At 39.7% G+C, this 25,296-nt stretch overlaps 1 protein-coding gene across 4 annotated transcripts in view; it reads left to right on the top strand.

Moving 5' to 3' along the window:
- Positions 1 to 25,296, top strand: part of ccdc146 (coiled-coil domain containing 146) — a 79,805-nt gene that overhangs the window by 19,938 nt on the left and 34,571 nt on the right. For all 4 annotated transcript variants that reach the window (XM_028043302.1, XM_028043304.1, XM_028043301.1 and 1 more), the window contains exons 3-17: positions 119 to 337; positions 2,825 to 2,876; positions 5,050 to 5,132; positions 9,493 to 9,586; positions 9,714 to 9,787; positions 11,848 to 12,075; positions 12,241 to 12,330; positions 13,059 to 13,158; positions 15,055 to 15,147; positions 15,964 to 16,131; positions 16,385 to 16,473; positions 17,493 to 17,657; positions 18,636 to 18,711; positions 19,271 to 19,419; positions 19,505 to 19,733. In XM_028043302.1, the coding sequence (XP_027899103.1) occupies positions 119 to 337; positions 2,825 to 2,876; positions 5,050 to 5,132; positions 9,493 to 9,586; positions 9,714 to 9,787; positions 11,848 to 12,075; positions 12,241 to 12,330; positions 13,059 to 13,158; positions 15,055 to 15,147; positions 15,964 to 16,131; positions 16,385 to 16,473; positions 17,493 to 17,657; positions 18,636 to 18,711; positions 19,271 to 19,419; positions 19,505 to 19,733 (1,909 nt within the window). The remainder of the gene's footprint in view (positions 1 to 118; positions 338 to 2,824; positions 2,877 to 5,049; positions 5,133 to 9,492; positions 9,587 to 9,713; positions 9,788 to 11,847; positions 12,076 to 12,240; positions 12,331 to 13,058; positions 13,159 to 15,054; positions 15,148 to 15,963; positions 16,132 to 16,384; positions 16,474 to 17,492; positions 17,658 to 18,635; positions 18,712 to 19,270; positions 19,420 to 19,504; positions 19,734 to 25,296) is intronic.

A 25,296-nucleotide genomic window follows, 5' to 3' on the forward strand; every position in this document is an offset into this window, starting at 1 on the left:
GCAAGAAGTAGTCCATGCTTGTCCCCAGTTTTCTTCCTGTGGAAGAATTAGAACAGAATTATTCGGCTGTATGTGATGTAATGCATTTGTTTCCCTTTTTTATTCTGTTCTTCTGCAGTGCGCAAAGTTCCGAGATGCAGCTTTTGGGAGAGGCAAAGAGGCGTCAGGCTGAGCTGGAGCGGCTCCAGGTAGAAGTACGGAGCCCAGAAGAGCAGCGGGGCCCCCCTGAGGAGCCCGACGGTGAGGTCAGCAAACTGAGGCGACAGCTCCTGCAGGCGCACAATGAACTGCGAGCTGCTGAGGACAGAGAGCACGCAGCACGGCACGGAGTGCAGCGGTAAGACAGATGCGTGCGTGCGTGCGTGCATTTACACACACGTGCAGCCACTGCGCATAAAATGCACACATCGGAAGTGGAAACTTGAGCAAATGCAAACTTGAGACATCAGAGAGGAACACAAGGGACGGAACAGAAGACAGAAGTGAAATTAGAGTGCAGGAGGAGGAAGTTATGTGTGGTAGGAAAGCTTACGTGCACATTAAGACACACACACACACAAACTCACACAGCTGTAACTAGGGACCAAACACTGAGGTGAGCTTCATGAGGCAGCATCTTTTTATTGACTTATGATAGAGGTGAAGGTGAACGGGAATTGGACACGCACAAATATTCATAGAAGTGTCCCTTTTTTTTTTGTTTGTTTTTTCAGATTTTTACACCATTCCTATTCACTCAAGAAAAACCAGAGAATCAATATTTTCTGAAGATTGTTTTTATTAATCACCTCGTTGGAGATTTCCAGTGAACTTGCTCCAGTTCGTTCCAGTACTAGTCCGAATTCTCAGCCCTACTATTTCCTACTCCAACATTCTTTTACTTTTGTTCTCTAGAGCCCCTTTCCTCATCTCAACCAATTCTCCTCCTTATTGCTGCAGTTTTTTTAAAATTTTCTTCCTCCCTCACCTCCTCCAAGAGTCCCTCTGAAAGGTCAAACACACCCAAAGTTATGGAAAAGAACCACTTGCTCCAGTATCTCTGTACACAAACTTCACTTTGTCAAGTGTCAAAGGGAGGTTAGCGGAAAATTACTAGGCAACATGATAACATACCTCGGTCTTTCCAGAATTTTTTCTGCCAAATATTTTGGCTTCTGACCCTTAAACAGTGCAACATGTGCTCGCAATCGCACATTAGGAGTTGTATATGGGAAAATGTTGGGTAATTGTTTGGTTCTGAAGTGGAACGAAAATACGTGGCGCTCCCAGATTTTGTCATAGTAGAAACATGAACTTCCATGTGATTTATTTAGAATTTATACAATGAATAATCTTGACGTGGAGGAGAAAGAATGTACAGCTCGGGACATTGTTTTACTAATAAAAATGTTAAATATGGTTCGCAGTTATGTAAATCTGTCATAAGCTCTTTTTACAGTGTTTTACAAAAAAAAAATTGCGCTAAAAGTCATTAGTCAATTGTGTTTTATTAATTTTCTTGTCAGACATGAACTTGGGTAAGCATGTGTCGCTCAACCACACAAAATCCAATACATTGAAGTATATACAGTATAAACGCTTTTAAAAGTCGGGGCTACTACATTGATCATTGACTTAGGATTATTCTTAAGCTTAAGTTTAGCTTTTTTCTGCTAAACTGTGGAGAGGAAGCGAAATTACAAACATAATCAAGAGAAGAAGACGGCAGATGACGTTTGGCTGACGAACACTTATTTAATTATTATTCTCGCTTTACAATTCCCTCTGTGTTGCATCTGCATCGTTAAACCATTCCCTGGGTAGAAGTGTTTGTTTGCTAAAGATGTGATCAGAAGGAGGCTGTGGTTTGTTAGAACAGGCTCTGGCACAGAGAGTCAGTGGCTCGGCAGTAATTTAAATGTTAAATAAAAACCACTTGCTCTGCGTTCTCTGTAATATCTGCAACAGATATTCAGAGAGCATGTTATTCATGACTTCTTTTTCCACCAGTGAGCTCTCTTGTGTTCTCGCTATCTGCTTCTCCCCTGGTTCCAGCTGAAGCCCTTCTATCTTCCTGACTTCTCCTTGGCTTGTTTTCCTCTTTCGCCTCTTTTCCGCACAGCTATCAGTCGGCACATGACAAGCAGACGCTCGCCATGAAAATGCCCCCCCCCCCTTTTTTTTTTTTTTTTAAAGGAGGATCATCATATTTTTTTATCTCTACTCATGCAGACCCACAGGAATTCAGCACTTCTTCTCCTCCCCCCTCGACCGCCCCTCCATCCCCGAGTCCCACATTGCAGCATTCCTGCAGTTTTCTCTGTATCAGTTAATATCCAATATTTCAGCTTGTCAGGAAGATTAATATCATTTGCCTTGTGAAACATGCAGCTGTACAGTATGTGCTGTAGTAAGGTTTTTCATAATGACAAAGCTGACTTGAAATTATTTCATACAAACTTTAATCGACTGCTCAAAAGGCATCTGCCTCGGGGAGATGAAAAATTCATAGAAATTATGTTCTCATAGGCCCATTCATAGTGTGTGCCCACGATTTATGTGCTTCTCTAAGATCTAGATTGTTGTGTGTACTCTGAGCCATTTGTATGCTACCTGTGTCTTCACCAGTAAAGCCTTAAACCACTTTTCTTCTTATTTGTCTCAGTGGAAGGCTAATTTACAAGAAAATCCATATTAGTCAGATTCTAAAAATTGCTCGCAAGTTCTTGTGCATTCCTCTTTCCGTTGAATCAGGAACTGAAACATGGTTTCTCTCTCTCTCTTAACTACGTTCCCGCCCTCCTTCCCCCATCGCCTTATCTGGCTTCTCCTCACCACCATGCAGTCTCTGGGAAGAGAAGCAGCATCTGGAGAGAGAAATTCAAACACAACCTGCTGTAAGTTCATCACTGCACCATCCTGGACTTAGTTTCAGAGGCAAGGATTACAGCTGTGATGGCAGTTTTAACGGAGGATAAATATAAGTTTTGCTTTAATCCTCCAGCTGAGACTAATCCTTTGTGAACTTTGTGGATTCTATTTTTTTTTTCTACAAAAAATACATATTCTTCATCCCAAAGTTTATAAAGGTTTATGCTGTGGAAATGTGTAAAAACATCCTGTTTAATTGCAGAACCGTAATTCCAAACCGGCGTCATGTACATGAAACACCACAAGAAGATGTTTTTCAGCAGGACATTAATCCAAAGCGTATGATGAAATTCATTCAGATATGGCGCGCTAGTCTTGCATGTTGAAACTAATGAATAAATGTACAAAAATAGGTTGACTTCTCTCTCCATTTTTTTAAGTGTGTGATTAGACTGCCTTAATAAAAGATTTATCTGAAGGCTTTTGAAAAATCTTTACCAGGGGTGTCAATTATTGTGGAGGGTACAGTAAATATCTATTATGTATCATTATCTTTGTTTAATTAAGGGGGGAAAAGACATTAACTCATGGGCTCATTGTGCTGCTCTTCAGCATTAGGTGAAAGTTGTGCTTTGTGTAAAGAACTCTAATGGCACAGGGCACATTAAATCCCTATAATTTAGTCTTTTCACTCGTAATGTTGTGCGAATTTGTCAAATCTAGTAAAGCCACCCTACATTAGCAACAACAAAGACATCCATTTTGCTGGATAAAATATGATTGGATTTGCATGACTGGACCAAAGCCCCTTAAGTAACTCTCAAGATGTTGCATCAAAATATATATTTAGCAGATTTTGCTTTTTGAAGAGTAGCATTTGAGCTTTGAACAACTTGGACCGGCAACTGGCCCTGATGTCTTTCGAAGATGCACCGCTGAACCGTTTTTACTGATTTTGCAATTTCAGATTATTCCAAATGTGCTTCTCTGGGTTGTTGCTGTTTCGCTAATGGCAAAAAAAATTTATCACAGATTTGGAGTCAAAAAATGGCCATGAAACACATTTCCTTCTTGCAGATGAAAGCAATCTCATATCTACCTCGCTCATATGACCCATGATGCTTTATGTGAATTGTGTGCACAACTTTCAAAATAAAATGATGCAATCAGGCATTTCTCTATGCTTGTTGAGAACATATGGTGTATTTAGCTATTTTTAAAAGGAAGTTTTTATTTTGTAGTTTGAGGATGGAAGAGGGATGACTTTAATTTTTTTATTATTCCTTGCACCAAAACCATCAGATGTGGGTAAATGAAAACAAATTTGCAAACAAGAGTGAAATATTTCAACAACATTGGGTGGAAAACATGCCATTGCAAATGCTTGGGTGGCTCAACTAGTTTTTAGTTGAGGGGGGACAGTCGTCATTTAAAACACAGATATACTGAGAGTGAATGTTCAACATGCTACAGCTGAAGCTACAAGCTAAACTCTGAAAACTGGTGCAGACATGTATTTCTGGACATTTTAAGGCTTAGCAGGAACATCCCTGTGATTACAGCAGTGGAAATAAATGAATAAATCAAACATTAGTTGGTTCTTTATTTTTATTTTTTTACCAAAGGCTAGTGTAGAAGGTCCAAACAGCCTCTTATTGCTCCAGATCCGCAGGTTTCAGACTCATGATTTAGACTAATCCCTTCAGTCACAACCAGCAGTAATGCTAGGTGTGTGTCTGACTTTATTAACCCAAACTCTACAGGGTGGGCCATAAGTTTCCATACATAGAAAAAATAAACATTTTATATTGGACAACCGTTTTTTATTTTTGTGGGACTCTGTGTAATCGCTGCACGTCTTGGACCACTGCATGGTAGATCTGCAACATTTCCAGTTTTCTGAAACTTGCAAATAAGTTTCAGAAACGCTCGTTCCACGTTTTCTGTTAAAGTTTCGTGCAACCATGCGACAGCTTCCCGATCCAGCCATCAGTATAATTTCAATTCTTTGCTCTTTTGTCAAACGCATCTTCTTGGGTACTTGAAATATAAAATAAATATACATTTTACATTCTCCTATGTATGGAAACTTATGGCCACCCTGTACAAAGAGAAGCGGTAACAACCTGCTTCTAAAACCTGACTTCTGCTGGATTGTCTCCACTGATCTTGCGTTCATTTTGTCGGTGTTTCCTCCAGGAGCTGGAAAGCAACACAGACATGTTGAAGGACAAACACGATGCTCTGAAGAAAGAAGTGGCCCAGAGACAACTGGATGTCAGGTAATGAATTTATTATGAAGTCAGAACTTGTGGAGGCTTAGCTTCATAATTAGGCCCGAGCAGCAAAGCGCTGCGAAGGCCTATTGTATCTGTACTGTTTATTATTACGATTCTTCCCACCTCTTCGTGTGCCTTTTTGGGGGCTTTATCATATTCAAAAACTCACCAAACTTGGCGGTCGCGACTAGAAAATTAAAAAATTTTGAATTTTAAGGTTGTCGCAAAAATCGCCAAAAAAATTGCTCAACGCCGGCAACTAGCAATTTTCTGTTGACACAATGGTATGAACGTACTTCATCGTAGAGACATGAAATTTGGTACACTTGTAGAGCTCACCAAAAGACTCAGAACTTACATTTAATGTTATAAGCCAACTATCACAGGAAGTCGGCCATTTTGTATTGAAAGTCCATTTTTTACCTCGATTTTGACGTTTACAGCCTTTGTATTTGATCGAACTCCTCCTAGGGATTTTGATTGATCGGCTTCAAACTTGGTCAGTCTGATCATAAGGCATGTTTGATTCAAAGTTATCAAATTGGTGAGTTTTGGAGCATGTTGAAGGGGGGTTAGCAGGGGTCAAAGTTCACCTACTCGCCATGAAACACGAAACTCTTATATTTCCTATACAAAAACACATAGAGGCACCAAACTTTCAGTGATTGATCGTCATCGGGTGCCCTACAATACCCTATGGTCAAATCATGACATCACTTAGGCCACGCCCCCTGAGAGCAGGAAGTGTCATGTTTTACTGTGAACGGTCGCTATCTTAGCCCTTTGACCTAATCAACATGAAACTGTGTCCAGAGACAGAAGACATGTTGTTGTGTTGTGGATTGAAGCCCCGACCGGCTGCGATAAAGCAGGTGGGCGTGGCGGCGTTGCGAACGCCGTCGAATTTCGTTTGGCTCTGAATTCCACAATTTCGGGCCCAGCTGCACCAAACTCACTAGGATGGATCCTTATCCACCCACCGACAGGAATTTATAACAAAATTTGGTGGGCGTGGCCTAATTTCTCTATAGCGACCCCTAGAGTATTTTAAATGAACAGCCCCAAGCCATGCTTTAACCTAGAATTACGAAACTTGGTACACATGTGTATCTTGTCAGGACGTACAAAAAAGTCTATTAGAGCCATGGTCGAAACCCAACAGGAAGTCGGCCATTTTGTATTGAAGGTCCATTTTGGACCGCGATTTTGACGTTTACAGCCTTCGTATTTGATCGAACTCCTCCTAGGGATTTCGATTGATCGGCTTCAAACTCGGTCAGTCTGATCATAAGGCATGTTTGATTTAAAGTTATCAAAACAGTGGCTGTAAGAGCTTGCTGAAGGGGGGTTAGCAGGGGTCAAAGTTCACCTACTCGCCATGAAACACGAAACTCTTATATATCCTGCACAGAAACTCACAGAGACACCAAACGTTCAGTGATTGATCATCAATAGGTGTCCTAAAATACCCTGTGGTGAAATTATGACATCGCTTAGGCCACGCCCCCTGAGAACAGGAAGTGTCATGTTTTACTGTGAACGGTCGCTATCTTAGCCCTTTGACCTAATCAACATGAAACTGTGTCCAGAGACAGAAGACATGTTGGTGTGTTGTGGATCCAAGCCCTGACCGGCTGCGATGAAGCAGCTGGGTGTGGCGGCGTGGCGAAGTGACCTGTAACGCCGATGCCATACGTTTGCTTCTAGATTCCACATGTTTCGACCGAGCTGCACCAAACTTGGCCTGACTCATCCTGGTGTGATGCCTGACAATGCTATGTCATCATATTATGGCATCATCTAAGCCCCGCCCCCTCAGAATGAATTAGAGAGATCTTCTGTGTAATTACATAATAAACAGTCCATGTTCGTTGTTTGTAGGGCAATGCTGCCCTCTGCTGCCCACTGAAATAGTTTCATTATTTCAGTAATTCGACACCAGAGGGCAGCATTGCCCTACGGAATGACAGTTCAATGTTGAATTAAAGAGGAAAAAATTAAATAATTTGTAATTCTAACACAAAAACTCACAGAGACACCAAAGTTTGAGTTATTGATCATCCTCTTGTGTAGAATAATATCCAATGGTCAAATAATGACATCACGTAGGCCACGCCCTCTGACAACAGGAAGTCTTGTATTTTACTGTGAACGGTCGATAGCTTCTGCACCAAACTTTGCACGAGTGACCCTGGTGGGTTCCTTGACGACCCTATGTCATCATATTATGACGTCATCTAAGCCCCGCCCCCTCAGAACAGGAAGTGCCGTTTTTTTCCTTGGAAAGCTCCGTTTATGGCTCTCTTGACCTAATCAAGATGATTCGGATGATAAACTCTGTCAATGCTCGCTGCTGGCTGAACCGTGTGGGCGTGGCCAAATGGCGAATATCAGTCCCTCGCCATATTCATACGTTTGGCTCTAATTCACACATGGATCATCCGATTGGCGCCAAACTGGATATGTATGACCTTTGTTCACCTCTAAAGAGCCCAACGGGTTTGAAATGTAATTTGGCTCCACTGCGCCCCCTATGTTAATACATCGGCTGTGTCTCCTCGATGCATCGACCGATCTGCGCCAGATTTTTTGACGGTCGACGGGGAGCGCTGCCGAACGCATTCACGCGTGTCGCCTGGTGGACGGGCGTGGAAAATGCGCGACAGCTTCTGCGGTGGCTAGCGGGCGGCGGTGCTGGAAACTGCGGCAGAGCTTCTGCGGTGGGGAGTTGGCTGTGGCTCTGGAAATTGTGCGAGAGCTTCTGCGGTGGCTGGAACCCCCGCGGTGGCCAATGGGCCGGAGCAGCGCTTGCTGCGAGGGCCGCCCGAGGCTGCTTGCAGCTTTAATTCACTTTTATTCTGCTGGAAGAAGTTCAGAGTGTGAATTTGCCAATGTGCAGACTGGCATTATCTTTTGCGGGTTTTCAGTTTTACTATATATATATATTTTTTGCCTGTGTATCCAGATGTGGCACTTTTAACTTGGTTGTAAAAAAAACCCGAAAAAAAACCCAATGTTGGATTATTTATTTAGGGCCTTGCGGACATTTTTACACTCTTTTGAACCACAAACTTCCATTTATATTGATTTTTTTTTCTTTATGTAGTTGAGAATTGTACTATAGGAGTATTTTGGTAAAACAAATCTGAAACGTTTGCCGTGCATTTATATTCAGCTCTCTAGAGTCGATACTTTCTAGAATCACCATCCTGACTTTAAGTATGTAAGTACTTTGCTGTAAGTAAAATACTTACATACTGTAAGTATTTTTGCATTATATTTCTACTGCATGTGTAAATCCAGAGATGGTGTTTTTCTCCTATAATTTGTTGCAAAAATAGTTTGTCTGGCTGCATGGAAAAGATCTGGGGATGTATGTTTATAAGTCTTCCCAAAGTTTCTCAAGCAGATTTAGGTCTGAACTTGAGTTTTTCAACACACTACAAGCACAAATATTCATCTTGTGAATCTTGTTCCATATCAGTCTACCATTTTTGTAAAAATAATTGCTTTCTGTAACAAATGTATCCACCTGAGTTATGGATGTCTGCCACCACTATAGAGTTACTCTAGTTTTGTTCTATCTTAAGTTTGGATGTTTTTTTTTCTTTACTTACTTTTTGATTGTGGACAAGATTCTGTGACTTTTCAATTAAGCTTTTATTTTTGCATCTTTGCAAACCCGTCTGCCTATAATCGAGTCCTCTGATGTCAACATGGAGACGTTAATTTACATCAAACTATTGTTTTCAAAATTTTTCCTTGACGTCTGCTGTGTTCCTTTGTCTTCATGATTCTTGTTCTTGTTCTCCAAATTTTCCAGCAAGTCTCTGCCGCATTTATTGAACAGATGTACTTACACAGATTAAAGTGGACCACATGTAGGACTTGAGTGACTTCTGAAAATACTGGATTATATTTTTGGTTCTACTCATTTGTGAAGCAATGTGTGATTTTTATTCTGTTTCATCGCTATTCCCCACTTTGGGCTAGTCTATTGCATAAAATCCCAATAGAATACATCAAAGTTTGTAATTGGTATGTAGAAAAAAAAAAAAAACAGCAAAAGCCGAAGGTGTGAATAGTTTGATAAAGGAAGTGAACATGTTAAGTGTCCTGAGATAAACCAGAGACGGGTTTAACTTTTGCTGCCTTGGGCTTCAAACCTCCAATGAAACAAATGTGTTGAATATGTTATATAACCCGGTTATAGATGTCCGCTTTTTTTTTTTTTTAAAAATGCATGTTTTTGTATCCTATCTTCTTAAAGACTCATTATTCTATCTGATAAATTCTGTTAAAGGACAAATAATTCTGATGAGAAATGCATTTGTATATCCCCTTGCTTCTGTTGCATGTGCAGAACTCTGACGGAGGATTTGGAAACCCTTGAAACGCTGCTATTAAAAGAACAAAAAGAGCTGGAAGAAAAGATGGAGATGATCGAAATCAAAGAGGTTTGTGCGCGTGCGTGCGCGTGTATGACTGAGCTCAGCCGGTGGCCTTAAAACCATAAATAAAATACATACAGCTCATCAGATTTCTTCCATCTTTGGTTGCATTCATCTACATTGTTGTTTCAAGGCTGAGAAAGCCCAGCTTGGCTGCACACCTAACCGGATAATACAAGAAACTGAAAGAAAGCGCTCTTTATGGGAGTAAGTGAATTTAATTCTTTTGCAATTTTTACATAAGTTACTGCCAGTACTCTAAACTAACTGCTCTACATTTTTTGTTCAATTGTCTTACACATTGTCAGACTTTCTTTAAAGTACGGGAAAAAAATGTCCAAATCATGTCATGTCCCAAAGCTCCTCGTATCAGCTGTTGTGTTGGCTGTATTTGAAAATATCCTAGGTTGACAACATTGATGTGTGACTTTTTTTTAGGCTAATATAGTTGACAAGCTGCTCCAAAGATTTTAAAATATCAACTATTTTAAAATCTTATTTCATTTAAGTTTTAAAATATCTATTATGCTTCACTAAATCGTGTGAAATGTGTCCGAAAAATGATCCCAAATTAAGATGAATTGGAGTTGACCACAGGGATGTCAAACAGGGGCAGACCTGAGTGCGAGGAAAAAGAAAATGTAAATTCCTCCGTCGAAGAGAACAGAAGATTGCTGGCAAAGAAAGTGGACGGAGTTGGAACACAGAACAGCAGAATCAGCAGGTCGTTGTGACGCGTTTCATAAAGATACAGAATCAACAAGATTTTACAGCTCACAGTTCCTGCTCCAGAAAAGTTGAGTGAAAAAAAATAAATGTGAACAGACCGATCATACAAGACAATCATCTAATTTTAAATCTGTAGAGTCCCATTTGGACCACACTGCCAAACAGAACTACAGAGTAAATACGCGCATGCATGTTTAGTTTGAAACAAGTAATGGACAGCATCCCGTGTCCACACTTTTACTCTGATGGAGAATTTGGAATGCTGAACAAAATCAAGCTCCTACTATGGTCATCTAAGTCCAAACCTTAAGGTCAGATTTACAAAATTTCAACATGAGGGGGACTTAAATGTCTACTAGTTTACAAAAAGAAAGATGAAAATATTTCTAATCAAAAATATCTTTTTTTTTCTTCAGATTTATGTCAAAAATATTCTCGCCAACCACATTTTTAGGTTCACCTTGCTTGTTTTTCTTTAATTAATCCCTGCTTGGATCCAACAAGGTGTTTGTATATTCATCAGATTTGGCTCCATCTTGACATAACAGCATCACTGCCTGCATGTAAGAATCTCTGGTTCCCAGAGGATTAAAACCTGGTGATGCTTTTCCTATTTATTTCCTGTTGGTTGTCCAGAGTTGCACTCTGCTGCAGTAGCCCATCTGCTTCAGGGTTAAACATGGTGGGTGGTCACTTATTTTATTCAGCTTAACCTGGTTGTAATGAGCTATTATCGACTGGATGTTTTTATTTTTTCAATTTTTATTTAATTCTTTTTAGACAAGTCTGTGTGAAGCCTATCGATGCTTTTGTGAAGCACTTTGATGGCAGTTTGTGTCTCAGTATTAGAGGGTTTGCTGACGTTATGTTTGTGAGTTCTTGAAACTTTGTAAGAAAATTCTGTTAAAACTGCTGATATTTTTATTATAAAATCATGAAACCGTTTACAACTTGCACAAAATAACCAGGAAAAGCTTCTTTTTCTTCACTCAACAAATAAAATTCAGCAGATTTTTTATTACTTGCAGGTGGCAGCAATAAGCCCACTCTGCATCTGTCTGGGATTCTTTTGTGTTCCAACGGGTCTGTTGATTCTTTTCCAGTCTCTAACTGGATCATTTCCTCTTTCTTTGCTTGACGTCTTCTGACAGCCTGCTAGGGTCGTCTCTTAGTGAGTTTATTGCTTCGAATGCGCCTTATTTTGATTTCGCCTCCGACATGTTTGGTTTTCGGCAGTTGCCATAATCTGAAAGCATCACCTGAGTCATGCGAGATGTCACCAGGCTGAAACTCTATTTCAACCATGTGTCTCTGGCATTAATTATTTATTTTTCCCCGATTCTAAATTTATATTTGGCTTTCAAGTAAGGCTGGGGACCTGTCTTCGTGAGCATCATAAGCTATGACTTGGAAATTTAAAAGCCGGAGGATTCCCGTGGTTGCGTTTGCACGATGACTTTTACAATACACGCTCTCACAAGTACCTGCCTGAAATTTGTTGTATATGCATTTTCTCATCTCACTAATTAAAACACCAGAGTGGCAATGAAGAAGATGGACTCCCTGAACACAGAGCTTTCAGAAACGAAGCATCAGATGAGGAGTGCGAATGAGGGTAATCAGTCCCTGGAGGTGATGAAGGAGGAGGTGATGCAGGAGCTGGAGCGGCTCAGGGCTCGGATAGCGGCACGGCAGAGGGAAAACAGACAGCTACTGAAGAAGCAGGAGATCTGCCAGGAGGAGTCGTCTGAATTAATGGGCAGCAGGTGGAAACTTTTTTCTGTTTCTCTTAAGTTAAAAAAAAAAGATGAAATATTAACTGTGTTTACCAGAGTGCACTGCTTTATTTTCCATCTTTTTAAATGTTGCAGGATAGTATTGTTCATGTCGGTGTGTGTGTGTGTGCGTTTTGTTTTTATTTTTCTTCCCAGGGGTATTTTGGAAATGAAGATGCACAACCTCATGACTGATAGGAAACAGCTCTACGAGAACCGATCTTTGCAGCTCCGAAAGAAAAATAAGTAGGTATACAGAATCCATCTTTCTTTTTACAACAAAACAAAAAGGAGGAAGGAACTCCTTCTCGTTTCCTTCTGGGTATTTTGCCTTACAGAATTACACAAGTTCAAGTCAACATGAAAGGAAGTCATTGTCTTCCACAGATCACACCGACTAAAGGTTGTTTTTTTTTTGTGAATCTTGTATTTCTTAAGTTAACGGCATTATCATAGAGCAAAACTGAAAAGTAGCCTTCAATAGTTGCTCTAATCTGAAATAACAAACCTTGTAGCTGTTAGTGTCATGACAGATGGTTCTGGTCCAGACCTAAATATGTCTGACACATTTTAAACTTGTATTTGTTACTATTAAAAAAAAGAGAAGTATTTTCCTTCCACTTTGAATTAATAGACTAGCTCGCAGAAGTTTTACGTGAAATCCTGAAACAATACAATAAAATACGTTCTTGTAATGTGTGAAAATGTTATGAACAGTTTGGTAAGAAACTATTCGCAGCAAACCAGCTTTAAACAGATGGCGGCTAGAACTGAGTTTTAGTGTTTTTTTAACTAAAAATCTGTTTCAATTTCTCTGTATTGCCTGTCTTGTGACGTTTACATCTGGAAGGAATCCATGAACAATATCAACCAGCGATTTTTATCAACTTAGAATTCTTGTGGAAAGATGTAGAAAGTAGAGCCTGGTGATGGATGGAATAAATATTTCATATGTTGTGTTTTTTTTTCCTCAGGCAGGTGGAGGCCCTCAGACGGATGGAGCATGCCGTATCCATGGCCACTGAGCAGCTAGCGTGCACGCAATCCGTCTACAAGAACATACAATCGCAAGTGGTATGTGAAATATTTTTATGTAGAGCAAAAAAGAAATAAAAAATCTTGATGTAATTGCTGTGTGTTTGTTTTTCACAAATATTGCCTTTATGGAAGACTGGGAAGAAGAAAATATTTTGTGCTCGCCTTGTAGAGGACATGAAAAATGCATCAACAGTGTTTTGATCAGAAAAACCATGAAATAAAATATAATAAATATATATATATTCTTACTAACATGGTAAAGGCAGCATTATTCTGTGGGGAAATATTTTTTTCAATTGGAACCATGAAGTTTGTCACAGCTAATGAGAAGATGTGTGACTATCAGGACAATCCTGAAATAAACCCTTTTTTTTAAACCTAATACATTTTCTATAATGGGATATAATAATTTTTTAACAGAAAATGACAAAAGAGCACATACAGTACTGAACCGTTCAGTAAATCAGATTATTAATGAAAAGCCCATTTATTCCATCAACACATTATAATGATTAATTACACACAGATGTATGTTTGAAAGCCTCTATTTCCATTTTATATGATAGTTTGCCTCTTACAGGTAATAAAAATGACATTTAAAATTAAAAATAATATCAGACCAATAAAAACTTTTTAAACAGAAATTTGGGTTTAATGAAACAAACGTTTTATACCTGCTATAAGGTTATTAGTTTCAGAATGTCATTTTTATCGTGTCTCACCTGAACACAATTTATTGAATATGTCTGTAGTTTGCAGCCTATGGACAAAAAAGATGTCTATAGGCTGCATTAAAAAAAGTATATTCCTACACAGTTAATGTCATTCTTCATGGAAATGTCATAAATATATTGAAAATGCTTAGAAAAATTGCTAAGGCTAGCATTTTTTTTTTTTACTGCTTGTACATTTTAAAACATTTAAACATTAATCAGTTCTTTCACATTTTTGGCCAAAAGTTAAGAGGTGAAGAGTTTAAAGAGACACATGCGCATTTGGAGCTGATTTAGACCAAAACATTTTCAATATGCTAAAGTGTCCCAGTCAAAGTTCAATTGAGAACCTGTCACTTTGAAAGTACCTGCTGAACCTCTAACCTTAAAACAAATACCGGTAGCTAAAATTAAAAAAAGAATACTCTTTTTTTTTTTTTTTTTTTTTTTTTAATAAATGGTTCAGGAAAGATTCCCAGGCTTTGGAACCAAAAAATGCTTACAGTCTTGATTAACTTCGCCATAAGCTGTGAGTAGGCCTGCCAGTATTTCCAATCTACACGTCATTTTACTGTTAAACACAGATTTTTTTAGGATCGGCCTCATTTGGAAATGCATCAGCACATCTCTCATGCTCAAACTAAAAGCAGAGGAAATCGCAGTGACCCACCGGGGAATTCACAGTTCTGCAAAACAGAAAACAACTGCGCTGTAGGGAATGATTCAGTCAGTTTTCCCGTCACTGGCCTTCACGTTTCTGCTAGTAAATTAGTTCTTTATGTCTGCTCAGCAGAATCTGTTGGTTTACCACAGAAACGCATCTCGTTCTGAGCTAACCGTTGACAACTAACGGGCTTAATATTTTCAGCGTGCTGTTTTGTTTTAGCATTTACGCAACATCTTTTTCGGACTGTTTCTGTGGCTGAAACAAAATCATATTGTCGGGAAAGAAAACATGCATTTGGCATTAATATCCCCTTATTTGTGAACGGACTCGCCCGTTTGAAGTGTGCTGCTCTACAGCTCATCACTTTAGGATCAAGGTGACGGTACAAATGAAAACACTTCCACCGTATCTCATCATGTAACCAACTGAAGGCAAATTCCGTCTCCCGCTGCTGAGATCCAGGACCAACTTTAGGCAGATGAAAGATCTTGCATCCAGATGAAATTTTAACCAGGCTCTTGATTTCCACTGCGCTCTGCTCTAAATATTCAGCTGGATGCTGTTCCCGAACGAGAGGCCAGCGCTCGGCAAAGGATGGAGCTGGAGAAGGAGATTGATGCACTGGCAGTCGGCTTTGAAAAGCGGGTGGGGATGTGTTCCTGTGACAGCAACAGCCTGAAGCGGTCTCAGCTCTGCCCAGGCTTCCTACACGGCTTGGAAGAGTTTGGAATTTCATTTCTGTGTTTTAGTGGATAAGTATAGAAAAGAAAGAAAAAAAAACTACGAGTGCAGAGAAATATTTGTATTTCCAGACATTAGTCTCTATCCTACTGGTTAAAAGTTGTTCTTAATTATGTCTGTTCCTTCTTTGTCTCCTTGCTTACTTTCTAGTAACAATCCTTAGGGTTCGATTCTTTCTAGTGTCCCTCTGCCTTTTCTCCTTTGTCTTTTCTTCTTTTTTTCATTCCTTCCATCCTTTTATCCTTTTGTGTCCTTCCTTTCATTCTGCCATTTTCCTCCCATTTCTTGTCCTTTTTCCCTTCTGTCCCTACATCCCTTTTTTCCTCCCTTCTGTCATTTCATTTCTATCTTTTCATTTTGTGTCCTTCATTTTTGCCCTTCCTTTTCCTTCTTCTTATTCTTGTCCCAACATATCTTATATTTGTTTATTTGTTGGTTCCTTCGTTTCTGCTATCCTCATTCATTCCTTCATTCTTTCATGTGTTCCTTCTTTTGTTTTTTTTTTTTTGCTATAGTTTTATTGGCTGCTTTTATGAGTAAATTCCATTGTGTGCATATTTTAGGTATTCTATGTTCTTAAAAGATGTCATAAAGAAAGCCTTTAGCGATTCATTTGTCTCCTTCAGTTAATGGGCTTTTCAGACATCTTGTCGTATTAATCTTGCAATTTCACCCAACTGTTCACGTGGCTTTTAACTGGAGAAACGCGTTTCCATCCAGGTTTCTACGGCTGAAGAAGAAAACCTGAAGAAGCGTCAGAACGGGGTGATTCAAGAGCTGCTTAGGGAGTCGAATCACCTCAGAGAAGAACTCCATAACCTGAGATGTCTCAGACAGATCAAAGCGGAGGAGCGGAGCAAGAAGCACCGGGAACGTCTCAAGGCAGAGGTGCTAACTCACACAGGCAAATTTAAATAAATTGAACATCCTTTGCTGTGTTTTTGTGTGTGTTTATATATATATATATACTATATATATATATGTATATTAATCTATTCAAAATGTCAGAAAGGGTACTTTTTTTTTTATTTATATTGAAGAATGTGCAGCCAGAAGGAGAAGTGGGGTTTCAGAAAACCATAAATAAAACCCACACAGAAGTGATGATGCTGGAGTTTTACCTTCTTAAATTTACCCACAGCAACTGAGCGAGCGCATCCAGGAGGAGCTTAGAGAGAGAGAGCTGATCATCATGGACCACAACAAGCTCAACGCCGTGCTTCAGCGCAGGTGTTGTTTTCATTTCTATATTCAATATGCAAGTGTGTGTGTGTGTATGTGTCTGCAAGGATGATGCTGCAGAGAAAAGCATGTCCTGCTAATTGGTCATACTTCGGCGTATCCAACGCCTACAACGCCCCGCAGCGCAACAACAGGCTTCTCCAATGCATTCATTAAGGTCACGGCACGCAGAATACATACTGATGCCGTTTCGCCCAACGTGGAATAAATTCCTCCCAAAAGCAAAAAGACAGCAGGAGGATAATTTTTTTTTTTTTTTTTGTTTATCCTCTCTTGGTTCTCTCATTTAGCGATCGCACATTCACACGCCGCCGCGTCATACATGAGTTTTAAATTGTAACTGAGTAAAGTGTCATCCTGCGTGAAGATTCTTTTTTTTTTTTGTAGAAACAATTTCATGATCCACTGAACATTTGTAATGAATTGGAAATCAAAATTACCTCAATGGTACATAGCCTTATTGACAGAGTCCTCAAAAATAGCCACCACTTCTTTATATATATATATATATATATATATATATATATATATATATATACTGCTGGTTTGTTGAGTCTTTTAAGCTGCTGCTCTCAGCTGGCACTTTCCCTGAATTATTCCATACAAGTTTCAGCATTATGGTCTTACATTTGTGGTTTCTGAATCGCCACCGACTTCTTAGGCAGCCACTCTATAAATCTGTCTGACTTTTCGCATTCTGTGTGCAACAACAAAGATTTTCCTCAGTTTCAGACGAGGAAAATTCATTCATGGACGTCTAGTTTTTTTAAAAAACAGATGAAGAGAGCCATAGTTCTAAGCTCAGGTATAAAAGTAATAAAAATGATATATGAATGGTTTTTAGAACCATTTTTAGTTACCACCACTGGCTAAAGAGATGCATCTACAGACATATATATAAATGCACCCTGGAGTTGTTTTTGATGGGAACAGAAGCAATGCGCTAAACCTTATTTTATTTCTTCTGCGTTTCTTTTTTTTTTTTTTTTTTTTTAATTGCTTCTCAGAATATCACAGTATTCAAAACTGTGTGACAAGTTCCTGGAAGAGAAGAATAACTATGCGAGGCTGAAGCAGATCGCCTCACAGACGATCTCCGAATTGACGGAGCAACTTAACATCCTTGAAAACGAGATGGAAATCCTGCGCTCCGTTGCTGACAGCAAGGACAGGTGTGTTCGTGCGTCTGAGCAGGTGGCTTGTGTAAATGCCCTGAAGAAGGGGAGTGTTTTAATAAAAGAGCTGGACACGGTGCTTCTGCTCCAACGGTTATTATTAACTAAGGAGGAAGTTCCGGTGCTCTTCACTATAGCTAGCGCAAGCACTAGACTCCCCCTGCTGGTTGAATTTGACCACTGCTTCAGCCAAATCAGACTAGCCAGCCTCTGAAATATCCACATTTCAATCCATCACGCTTGCATTGACATCGCTGCAGCACAAACCTCCATAGTAATTTTCATCCAGAAGAATTGGCTCTACATATTGTATAGGCGACATGCAAAAGATGTCATATCTCTCAAATGTTTTCACATTCAGTTACAGACTTTATTGCTTTTAATGGGGTTTGATGTGAAAAATAAAAGCATAATTAGTGGATAAATGAACGGTGGAAAGCAATATATATATATATATATATACAGTATATATATATATATATATATGTATATATATATATATATATATTCATTTTCACATATATAAATCTGAAAAGTATGTGCCTACCTGAGTGAATACTTTTTAACAATTATTTTTGCTGCAGTTATAACTGTAAATCTTTACTAGCTTTAGAAATCTTGAACATTTTTACCAATTCTTTCCCTGCTAGCAGATAGTATCCCCATAGCATATTGCTATGGGGATACTATCTGCAGGGTGTGCTTAGAGATGTGCAAAGTGTTTTTGTGCGCACACAACATTTTGCATGTTGGTGCCTTGTTGAGGCAGTTGGTGACATTTAGGATTTTATTTGTTAGAGTTCAAGAACGAAGACCACACCTTTAGGATATTAAATCACAAATAAGTTTATTGGTTTTATTTTGTTTGTCGATCACCAACAGCCTTAATAAAATGTTTCAAGGTTTAGTTGTGACTTGACGAAATAAATTACACTGAGCGCACCTGCTGAACTGTTCCATATCTGTCGGTTTCAGATTACTGATAAAGGCTCGCATGAAGGTCTCCAGCAGCTCCAAAATGAGGGAGAAACTGCGTAATGAGATCTCTAAGGTCTGCACTCGTACACTCGAACACGGGAAGAAAAAAAAACCCGTCAGAACATCACCTGTCTAAAACTGAAACAGTCAATACCCAACAACGAATATTGAGATTCACAGCAATGAGAGCAGTACAAAACTTCTCCGGGTTTCTCCTGATGTATCAAAGAGATTGTTTTTGTGAGAACCAACTTTCCAACCCTTATTTTTTTTCCTTTTCACTTTGGATGGCTTTATAGAAATCTGTAAGCAACTGTAGATCCAGTATTTATTTGTGCCTTTTTACGAGGCTTTCGAACGTTTATCACACACAAGGCAGTTTATAAAAGTTTATCGACTTCTCTGCGGTCTGCTTAACAATCCCGACCCCTATGGTTTTAAAGTGCATTTCTACATCAAGCTGAAACTGCTTTAACAATTTGTTGTCCAGTGTTTGTGAAGTATATAGCAAGGACAAAATGATTACAGGATATGGCTGCTTTCTAACCAGACTGGAACCTTTTTGCTCCTTGCCACATATAAATGTATATTTAAGGGCGAAAAATGTCATTCTGATTTTAACTCTGTTCCAGTTCACATGGAAACGACACCAAATCCATCAGCAGCATGAGGACAACAAACTGGAGTTAATGAATCTCACCCAAATGATCAAGTTCCACGAGGGGATTCTTCTGGAAGTAAAGAGAAGTCATGAGAATGCCATCCAAAGACGCAATTTTCTGTAAGTTTCTAACTTGCATGTGCAGGTAGAAGCTTTCCCTTCCACAAACTATCGTACTTAATGATCTTATTTCTTTTGCGCACAGGGGGATGCGGCTCTTGGAGCAGGACAAAGTTTTGTCTAACTTTTATGAGCAGGTGAAGGACCTGGAGGCGGCCGTCGCCAAAAGCAACAGAGCGACCGAGACGGTGGAGAAGGACGTGAGAGAACTGCAGATTGAGATCAACGACGAGAAGAGGCAAATAGACCTGAAGAAGAGGAAGGTGTTACTCAAGAGGAAACTGGAGGAGGAGATCATCATGCTGCAAATCGAGGTAGAAAAACTGCAGTGTATAAAACTATCATGTCTGCTGAAGCGATCGAATCAACAAAAACACTTTCAGGATAACAAACCGTCAAAGGACAGCGAAGGGGAACTGTCTCAGATTTTTTTTTTTTGGCTCATGCCTGGATGTCTGGGCCTCCATCTGGTATTTTATTGTAATAAATGAGCATTTTCAATGGGTTGGTACTGTTAAGGCTGTCTGTGCATATAAAGCCTCTAATCAGGGAGGAGTGTGCCAGCAGGATACTGGCATGAGGATGACCATCAGTGTTCCTGGATGCTGTTCAGCTTCATATTTTAGGAACCCTATCAGGGTGCAGTCAGACCTGTCAATTAGTGCTTCCCGTGGTTGTTCAGAAGATGAAGGTTGCTCCGAACCGGGTGATTATATATGCAGCGTTTTTCCAGGGGAGCTTCTGGTGATTGACGTCTCTGCGAATGCGTTTTAAGCTCTTCCCGTTTGTTTTGTTTTTTTGTTGAACCTTTTCCTGAATTGTTTTTAGAGGTGAGGGGGGGAAAAAACGGTGGGGAGTCAAAATGTAAGATGGGACCTCCTGCAACTGAAAACAGTGTAGAGGAAGAGAGTAAGGGGCGTCTCACAGGAGAGCACCAGGCCCTTCAACTGCGACATCTCTTCCTCGAAGGGAGGAAATCCTTTTGGGGCGCCGTCTCTAAATCAATGAGGGTTTGTATCCTTTTGTCAATCGGACACAAATTGCAAAGTGGTGGGAAATGATTCATCCCACTGCATGACTCACTCAAAGACAGATGTCGTCGGTACAAAATGTTACTGCCCTGATTTGAGATTTACTATCTGAGAGGGAAGGACTGTGTGTCCTGTGTTCAATTAAAATCCTGTTATTTTCACTATGTGACATAAAGAAGCATCCGTCTGTTGGTCCCAGACAGACTGGTGCTTGCAGGACTCCTCTTTTCCCTTAATAAGACCTGACCTTATGTAGAAGACACTGAGCCAAGTCGGCCTGAGCCAGCTGTTGCATTATTTTAACTGTATTCATTAATCCTTGCAGGTATTTGCTGGTATATTTAATAGTTGTAAGGTTCTTCAATATGAAACGGCGGAGAACAACGACTTTCTACAGTGTTTCAACTCTTTATTACCTCAAATTTTAACTGCGCCTGGCAGCGACTGCTGTAAAACGAGATGAGTCCTGCATCTTTATGACAATCCGTCGGGTTTTGTAAAGCCGGAAAATAGTTTTCAACTTTCCTTCCAGCATTGCAATCAGAAGATGGTAAATAGTTAATGCCAACAGTCATTGCTTATCTTGTAGAATTGACATTTATCACCTTTGTGCAATTCACATAAACATATTATAATATGTTTTATAATTCATGTCTTTAAATGCAGGCAAACTGTACATGGGCAGAAAAACACTATTTAAATACAAATCTGTGCAACCGAGGGGTTTTTCAGTAAAACTACAAGAACAATTGTTTTGTAACTTTATTTATTTATTTTTTTGTTTGCTTTTAGGTTGAAGAATATGTGCAAATATATTCCAATCAACATTAACTGCTCTTTTGAATAGCTTTAGCGTTCAGTCCTCGGTTGCCGATGTTTTGCTTTTTACTCCTGTAGCTTCGAAAAGAAGCGGAAACTTGCTAGCAAAGCTCAGAACGGAGGTGGATGTAAAGCACAAGATTAGAATCTAAGCCAGGAGGGATAAACCCAAACAGTCACAGACTAGGCCACAAGATTCCCACGGGCAAGGCCGAGACACACGTGAATAAATCACAACACAGAGAGATGAGACAGATACACACATACTGATCCACAACTGGCTGTATTGCTGATGTTCCCATCGAGGGTTTGGTTGTGCTGCAGCGTCACATCGGAGTTTCAAATTTCTCAAATGCAGGTGCTTTGCTCTGTGGTTGAATTCAGATTTCACCATGTGCTTCTTTTCTCCATCTGCTTTTGGCTTTTGCTGGTGGTTTCATCTATTTTTGTTGCTGAAATATACATCTACTTTCTTATCCATAGCAATCTCCCTGCTTTTATCGCTTTGCACAATGCTCCTTTCGTCTCTTTGAGGCATGTATTCAAGTGGAAGTGGCTTCATCTGTGCAAACTTCTTTCACTTTTCATGGCCTGACCTTGTTTATATAACAGAGTTCTCCCATTTTTTTTTTCCTTTTTCTTTTCCCCTCTCTCTCTCTGTGTTCAGATAAACTGGCCCTCAGGCTTTCAATGCCACTTTGTTAATTAATACACTTCTATGACTCTACCTTAAAGTAAATCTCAGCTCTGTTTTGGCTTTGTTGTCTCAGAAAGAGGAACGCCCTAACTTCAAACTTGAATGCATTTCACTGGGAATTCACTGTATGGAATGAATCAAATTAAAAGTAGCACATGTGGTTTTAATTTAAAAATAAACACACATTTACATTCTACTCCTTTTACGTTGATTTATCTGCATATTTCATTCCAGCCAGTTGCCTTCAGTCATAAACTGTTGGGTGAATTCAATTATGCACTTCTTTTTGTTTTGTCCAACAAACGATAAAATCCGTTGACGTTTGTGGCTGTAACCTCGCAGTTCAAGGGGTGTGAATACTTTTCCGGGACTGTGTGATTCACGCGGCGGTTGTTTATCCCTCATCCGTTCCTCCACCCATTCATCAGCAGTTGGCTCCATCCATCAAGCCGTCCAGTCATTTATTTTTCTCTTCTTCTCTTCTGTGTGTAAACAGCAAATCATTTTCTCAATCACACCCTGTCCCTTGTACAGCCTCCCCTGGGTACAAAAAGTGAATCATGGATTTCTTCTTTTTTTTTTTTTTTTTTGCAGGAGACTTGCCAACCCTATTCAGTCGTCATGTGAATTCAATCTCCATGCGACTGCATTGCCGTCGATTTATCATATATATTGTCTATTTGTATTCATCTGTGACCAGTTTATCTGTTCATTGCAGATGGACCCCCCTCCCTTTGATGGGGAATTTTGACAAAGATAAATTGGGCCATCTGTTATACTATTGAAGTTCAATACACTCTGAGGCTTTCATCACTCCGAGGAATTTTAATTGCTGCAAAATAAACAGAGGTTGTTGTCTGCCTCTGAATTTACTGCCCCGTTTACGAGACGCTGGCAGGTTGACATCCCGTACAGGTATTCGCTCGGAGAGCTTCGCAGCGGCTAAATTTTGCTAAAAAAAAAAAAACGTTGTCTAATGACTAGTTACGCTCCGCTTCTGCTTCGCGGTGCTGCGAGAGCATCAGACGTACACACACGCCTACGCACACACACAGTCATTAATGGAGTGAGATTTATTCGAAGGTAGGGCTACTGACAAGACTGCAGTGTCCCCATGGTGGTGAGTCATATTGTTTGTTTGTTCCTCTCTTAAATCTTTTTTTTTTTTCCTCCAACCTGTCTGGAAGTTATCGTCATGGGGGAATCCCAGTGTGAATTGTGGCTCTGCTGGATGTGAGGGCACTTTTATGTGACAGGTTAAGGGAAGCCAGCAAAACCAAATGCACAGAAACTGAAGGCCCAAGCAAAACATGTTGTGTAGAACTTGTCTCTACACCCAAGAGCTTCATTGGGCAGCTCACCTTTTTATCTCTGAACTTCCTCTGCCTGCTAACTGTTTTTGCGATGTAGGATAAAAGGAGTACCTGGATTTGTCACAAATTAAACTTTTGGATTCCAAGTCCGAATCTATGCTATAATTAATCCCTGCAATTTATCCCGTCTGGGTTTTACATTGTACACCTACAAAAGGAAGTGTATAAATCAAAAGAGAAAATGATCTGTGTTTTTTGTTTGCTTTGTTTTGTTTTTCATTTCTATAAAAAATTCTGACAACTGTTGTCTGCCATTCGTTTTATATCCAGTCCCTCCTGAATCAATACTTTGTGGAACAATCTTTTGCTGCAATTTCAGCTCCACGTCTTTAGGGATATGCCCAAAACCGGCTTTTGTGCACAAACCTTCAGAACTCTTTACCTTTTCTTCCTTGCAAAAACATACAATCAGATTGGATGTGTGTATATTGCCAAAGATACTCAAACAGATGAAGGTCTAAGCCACTTGAACATATAAATATGCTTGAATGCAAGTGTACCATTTTAACTCTGGCTGTATGTTTAGGGTACAGGGTTGGTGTTTTCCTTTAAGAATTTCTAAATTATGCTTTATATTACTTTGGGTCTGTCCCACAAAATCCCAATAAAAAGCATGCAAGTTTGGAGTTTTAACGTGATAAAATGTGAAAAAGCTCGAGGCGTGTCAAAATCACACTTTAATTCCCCACTAGTAGCTGAGCAATATAGCAGTTTAGACCCTGCTCGGTGTCTCTATTGCTCAAAATCCAAACTGATCAAGGAATTCGGTGAAAAACACAACTTGTGATGTAGCAAATAAATCAAAGCTGAAAGATTCCATCTATTTATTTTTCACTTTTTAAAATTTTTTTTTTATGTTTTTCCTTTCCGGTAATTGAATAAGAAAAATAAATAAAAGCTTAAAAAGTGATTAAACCAAATTCATTTCTTTAGACTGAATAGCCTTGATTTGAATTGAACGAACTCTTGGACAAAAAGGAGAGATTAATTGAAACTGCGTTTATGCTGTTCATAGTTGCGTGCCGTCGGAGGGCGCCATCATGAGTCTTAACTCAAACCGCTCTCCCTCACACCCAGTCACTCTGACACCTCAGCAGGGATTGCCAGATTAATTAAATATGCGAGCCTTTGGACTGTGGGAGGGAAGAAGTAGCCACCGCAGAAAACAAATGGAAGTACAAGAAGAACATGCAAACTTTCCACAGAGACGCCCCATCTGACCAGGAGCTAGAAAAGCTTAGAAAGTGCTACAAAGTTGGCTGGTATTGCAATGCTGACTGGATCAGAAAAACATCAACACAAATACAATGCAAGATTTATGGGTCAGTTGGCTCTTTTAGCTTTATTTTTTAGTCTCATTTTCCCAAGATCCTCAGCTACTTACGTTGATTTCTAGCCCATTTCGTTTTTAGAAAGTCAGACTTTCTGTTAAAAACCTTCCGCACATTCATGAATATTGCAGCAACAGTTAAAAGGAGAGGTCCTACTTTCAATTTTATTAGTGCGCTGACTGCAGGTTTACTGGTGGATCCCAGAGTTTCTAAAAGTAGAACGGGAGGCAAATCTCTTAGCTGTCGGGTTGTGGAAGTAGCTCCCAGTTTTAGTTCGTCGTTCGGACTTCCTGTCAACTTTTAAGACCAAGTTTAAAACTTTCCTATTTTATTAAGCTTTTAGTTGGAGCAGTTTAGGGTGATGGAGGACATACTGACCACATGTCCTCTCACATTTTTTCCCCTACTGCTCTCCAGTTATTTATTATCTGCAGTCATTTCTGCCATTAACCGTTGATGTTCTCTCTCTGTTTTTATCCTGACTTTCTTCATACAAGTTGCATCTTGCCCAGCTTTCTGCTTAGCTGTGACACCTTCCCAGAGGGGGCCATCAGCTGAGCTACTGCTGTTATAAACTTTGTTCTCTCCACATATGATGCAGCTTAAAGTGTCTCTCTGTGTGTTTC

The sequence above is a fragment of the Xiphophorus couchianus genome, chromosome 17, assembly GCF_001444195.1.
Source record: "Xiphophorus couchianus chromosome 17, X_couchianus-1.0, whole genome shotgun sequence".
Lineage (NCBI taxonomy): Eukaryota > Metazoa > Chordata > Actinopteri > Cyprinodontiformes > Poeciliidae > Xiphophorus > Xiphophorus couchianus.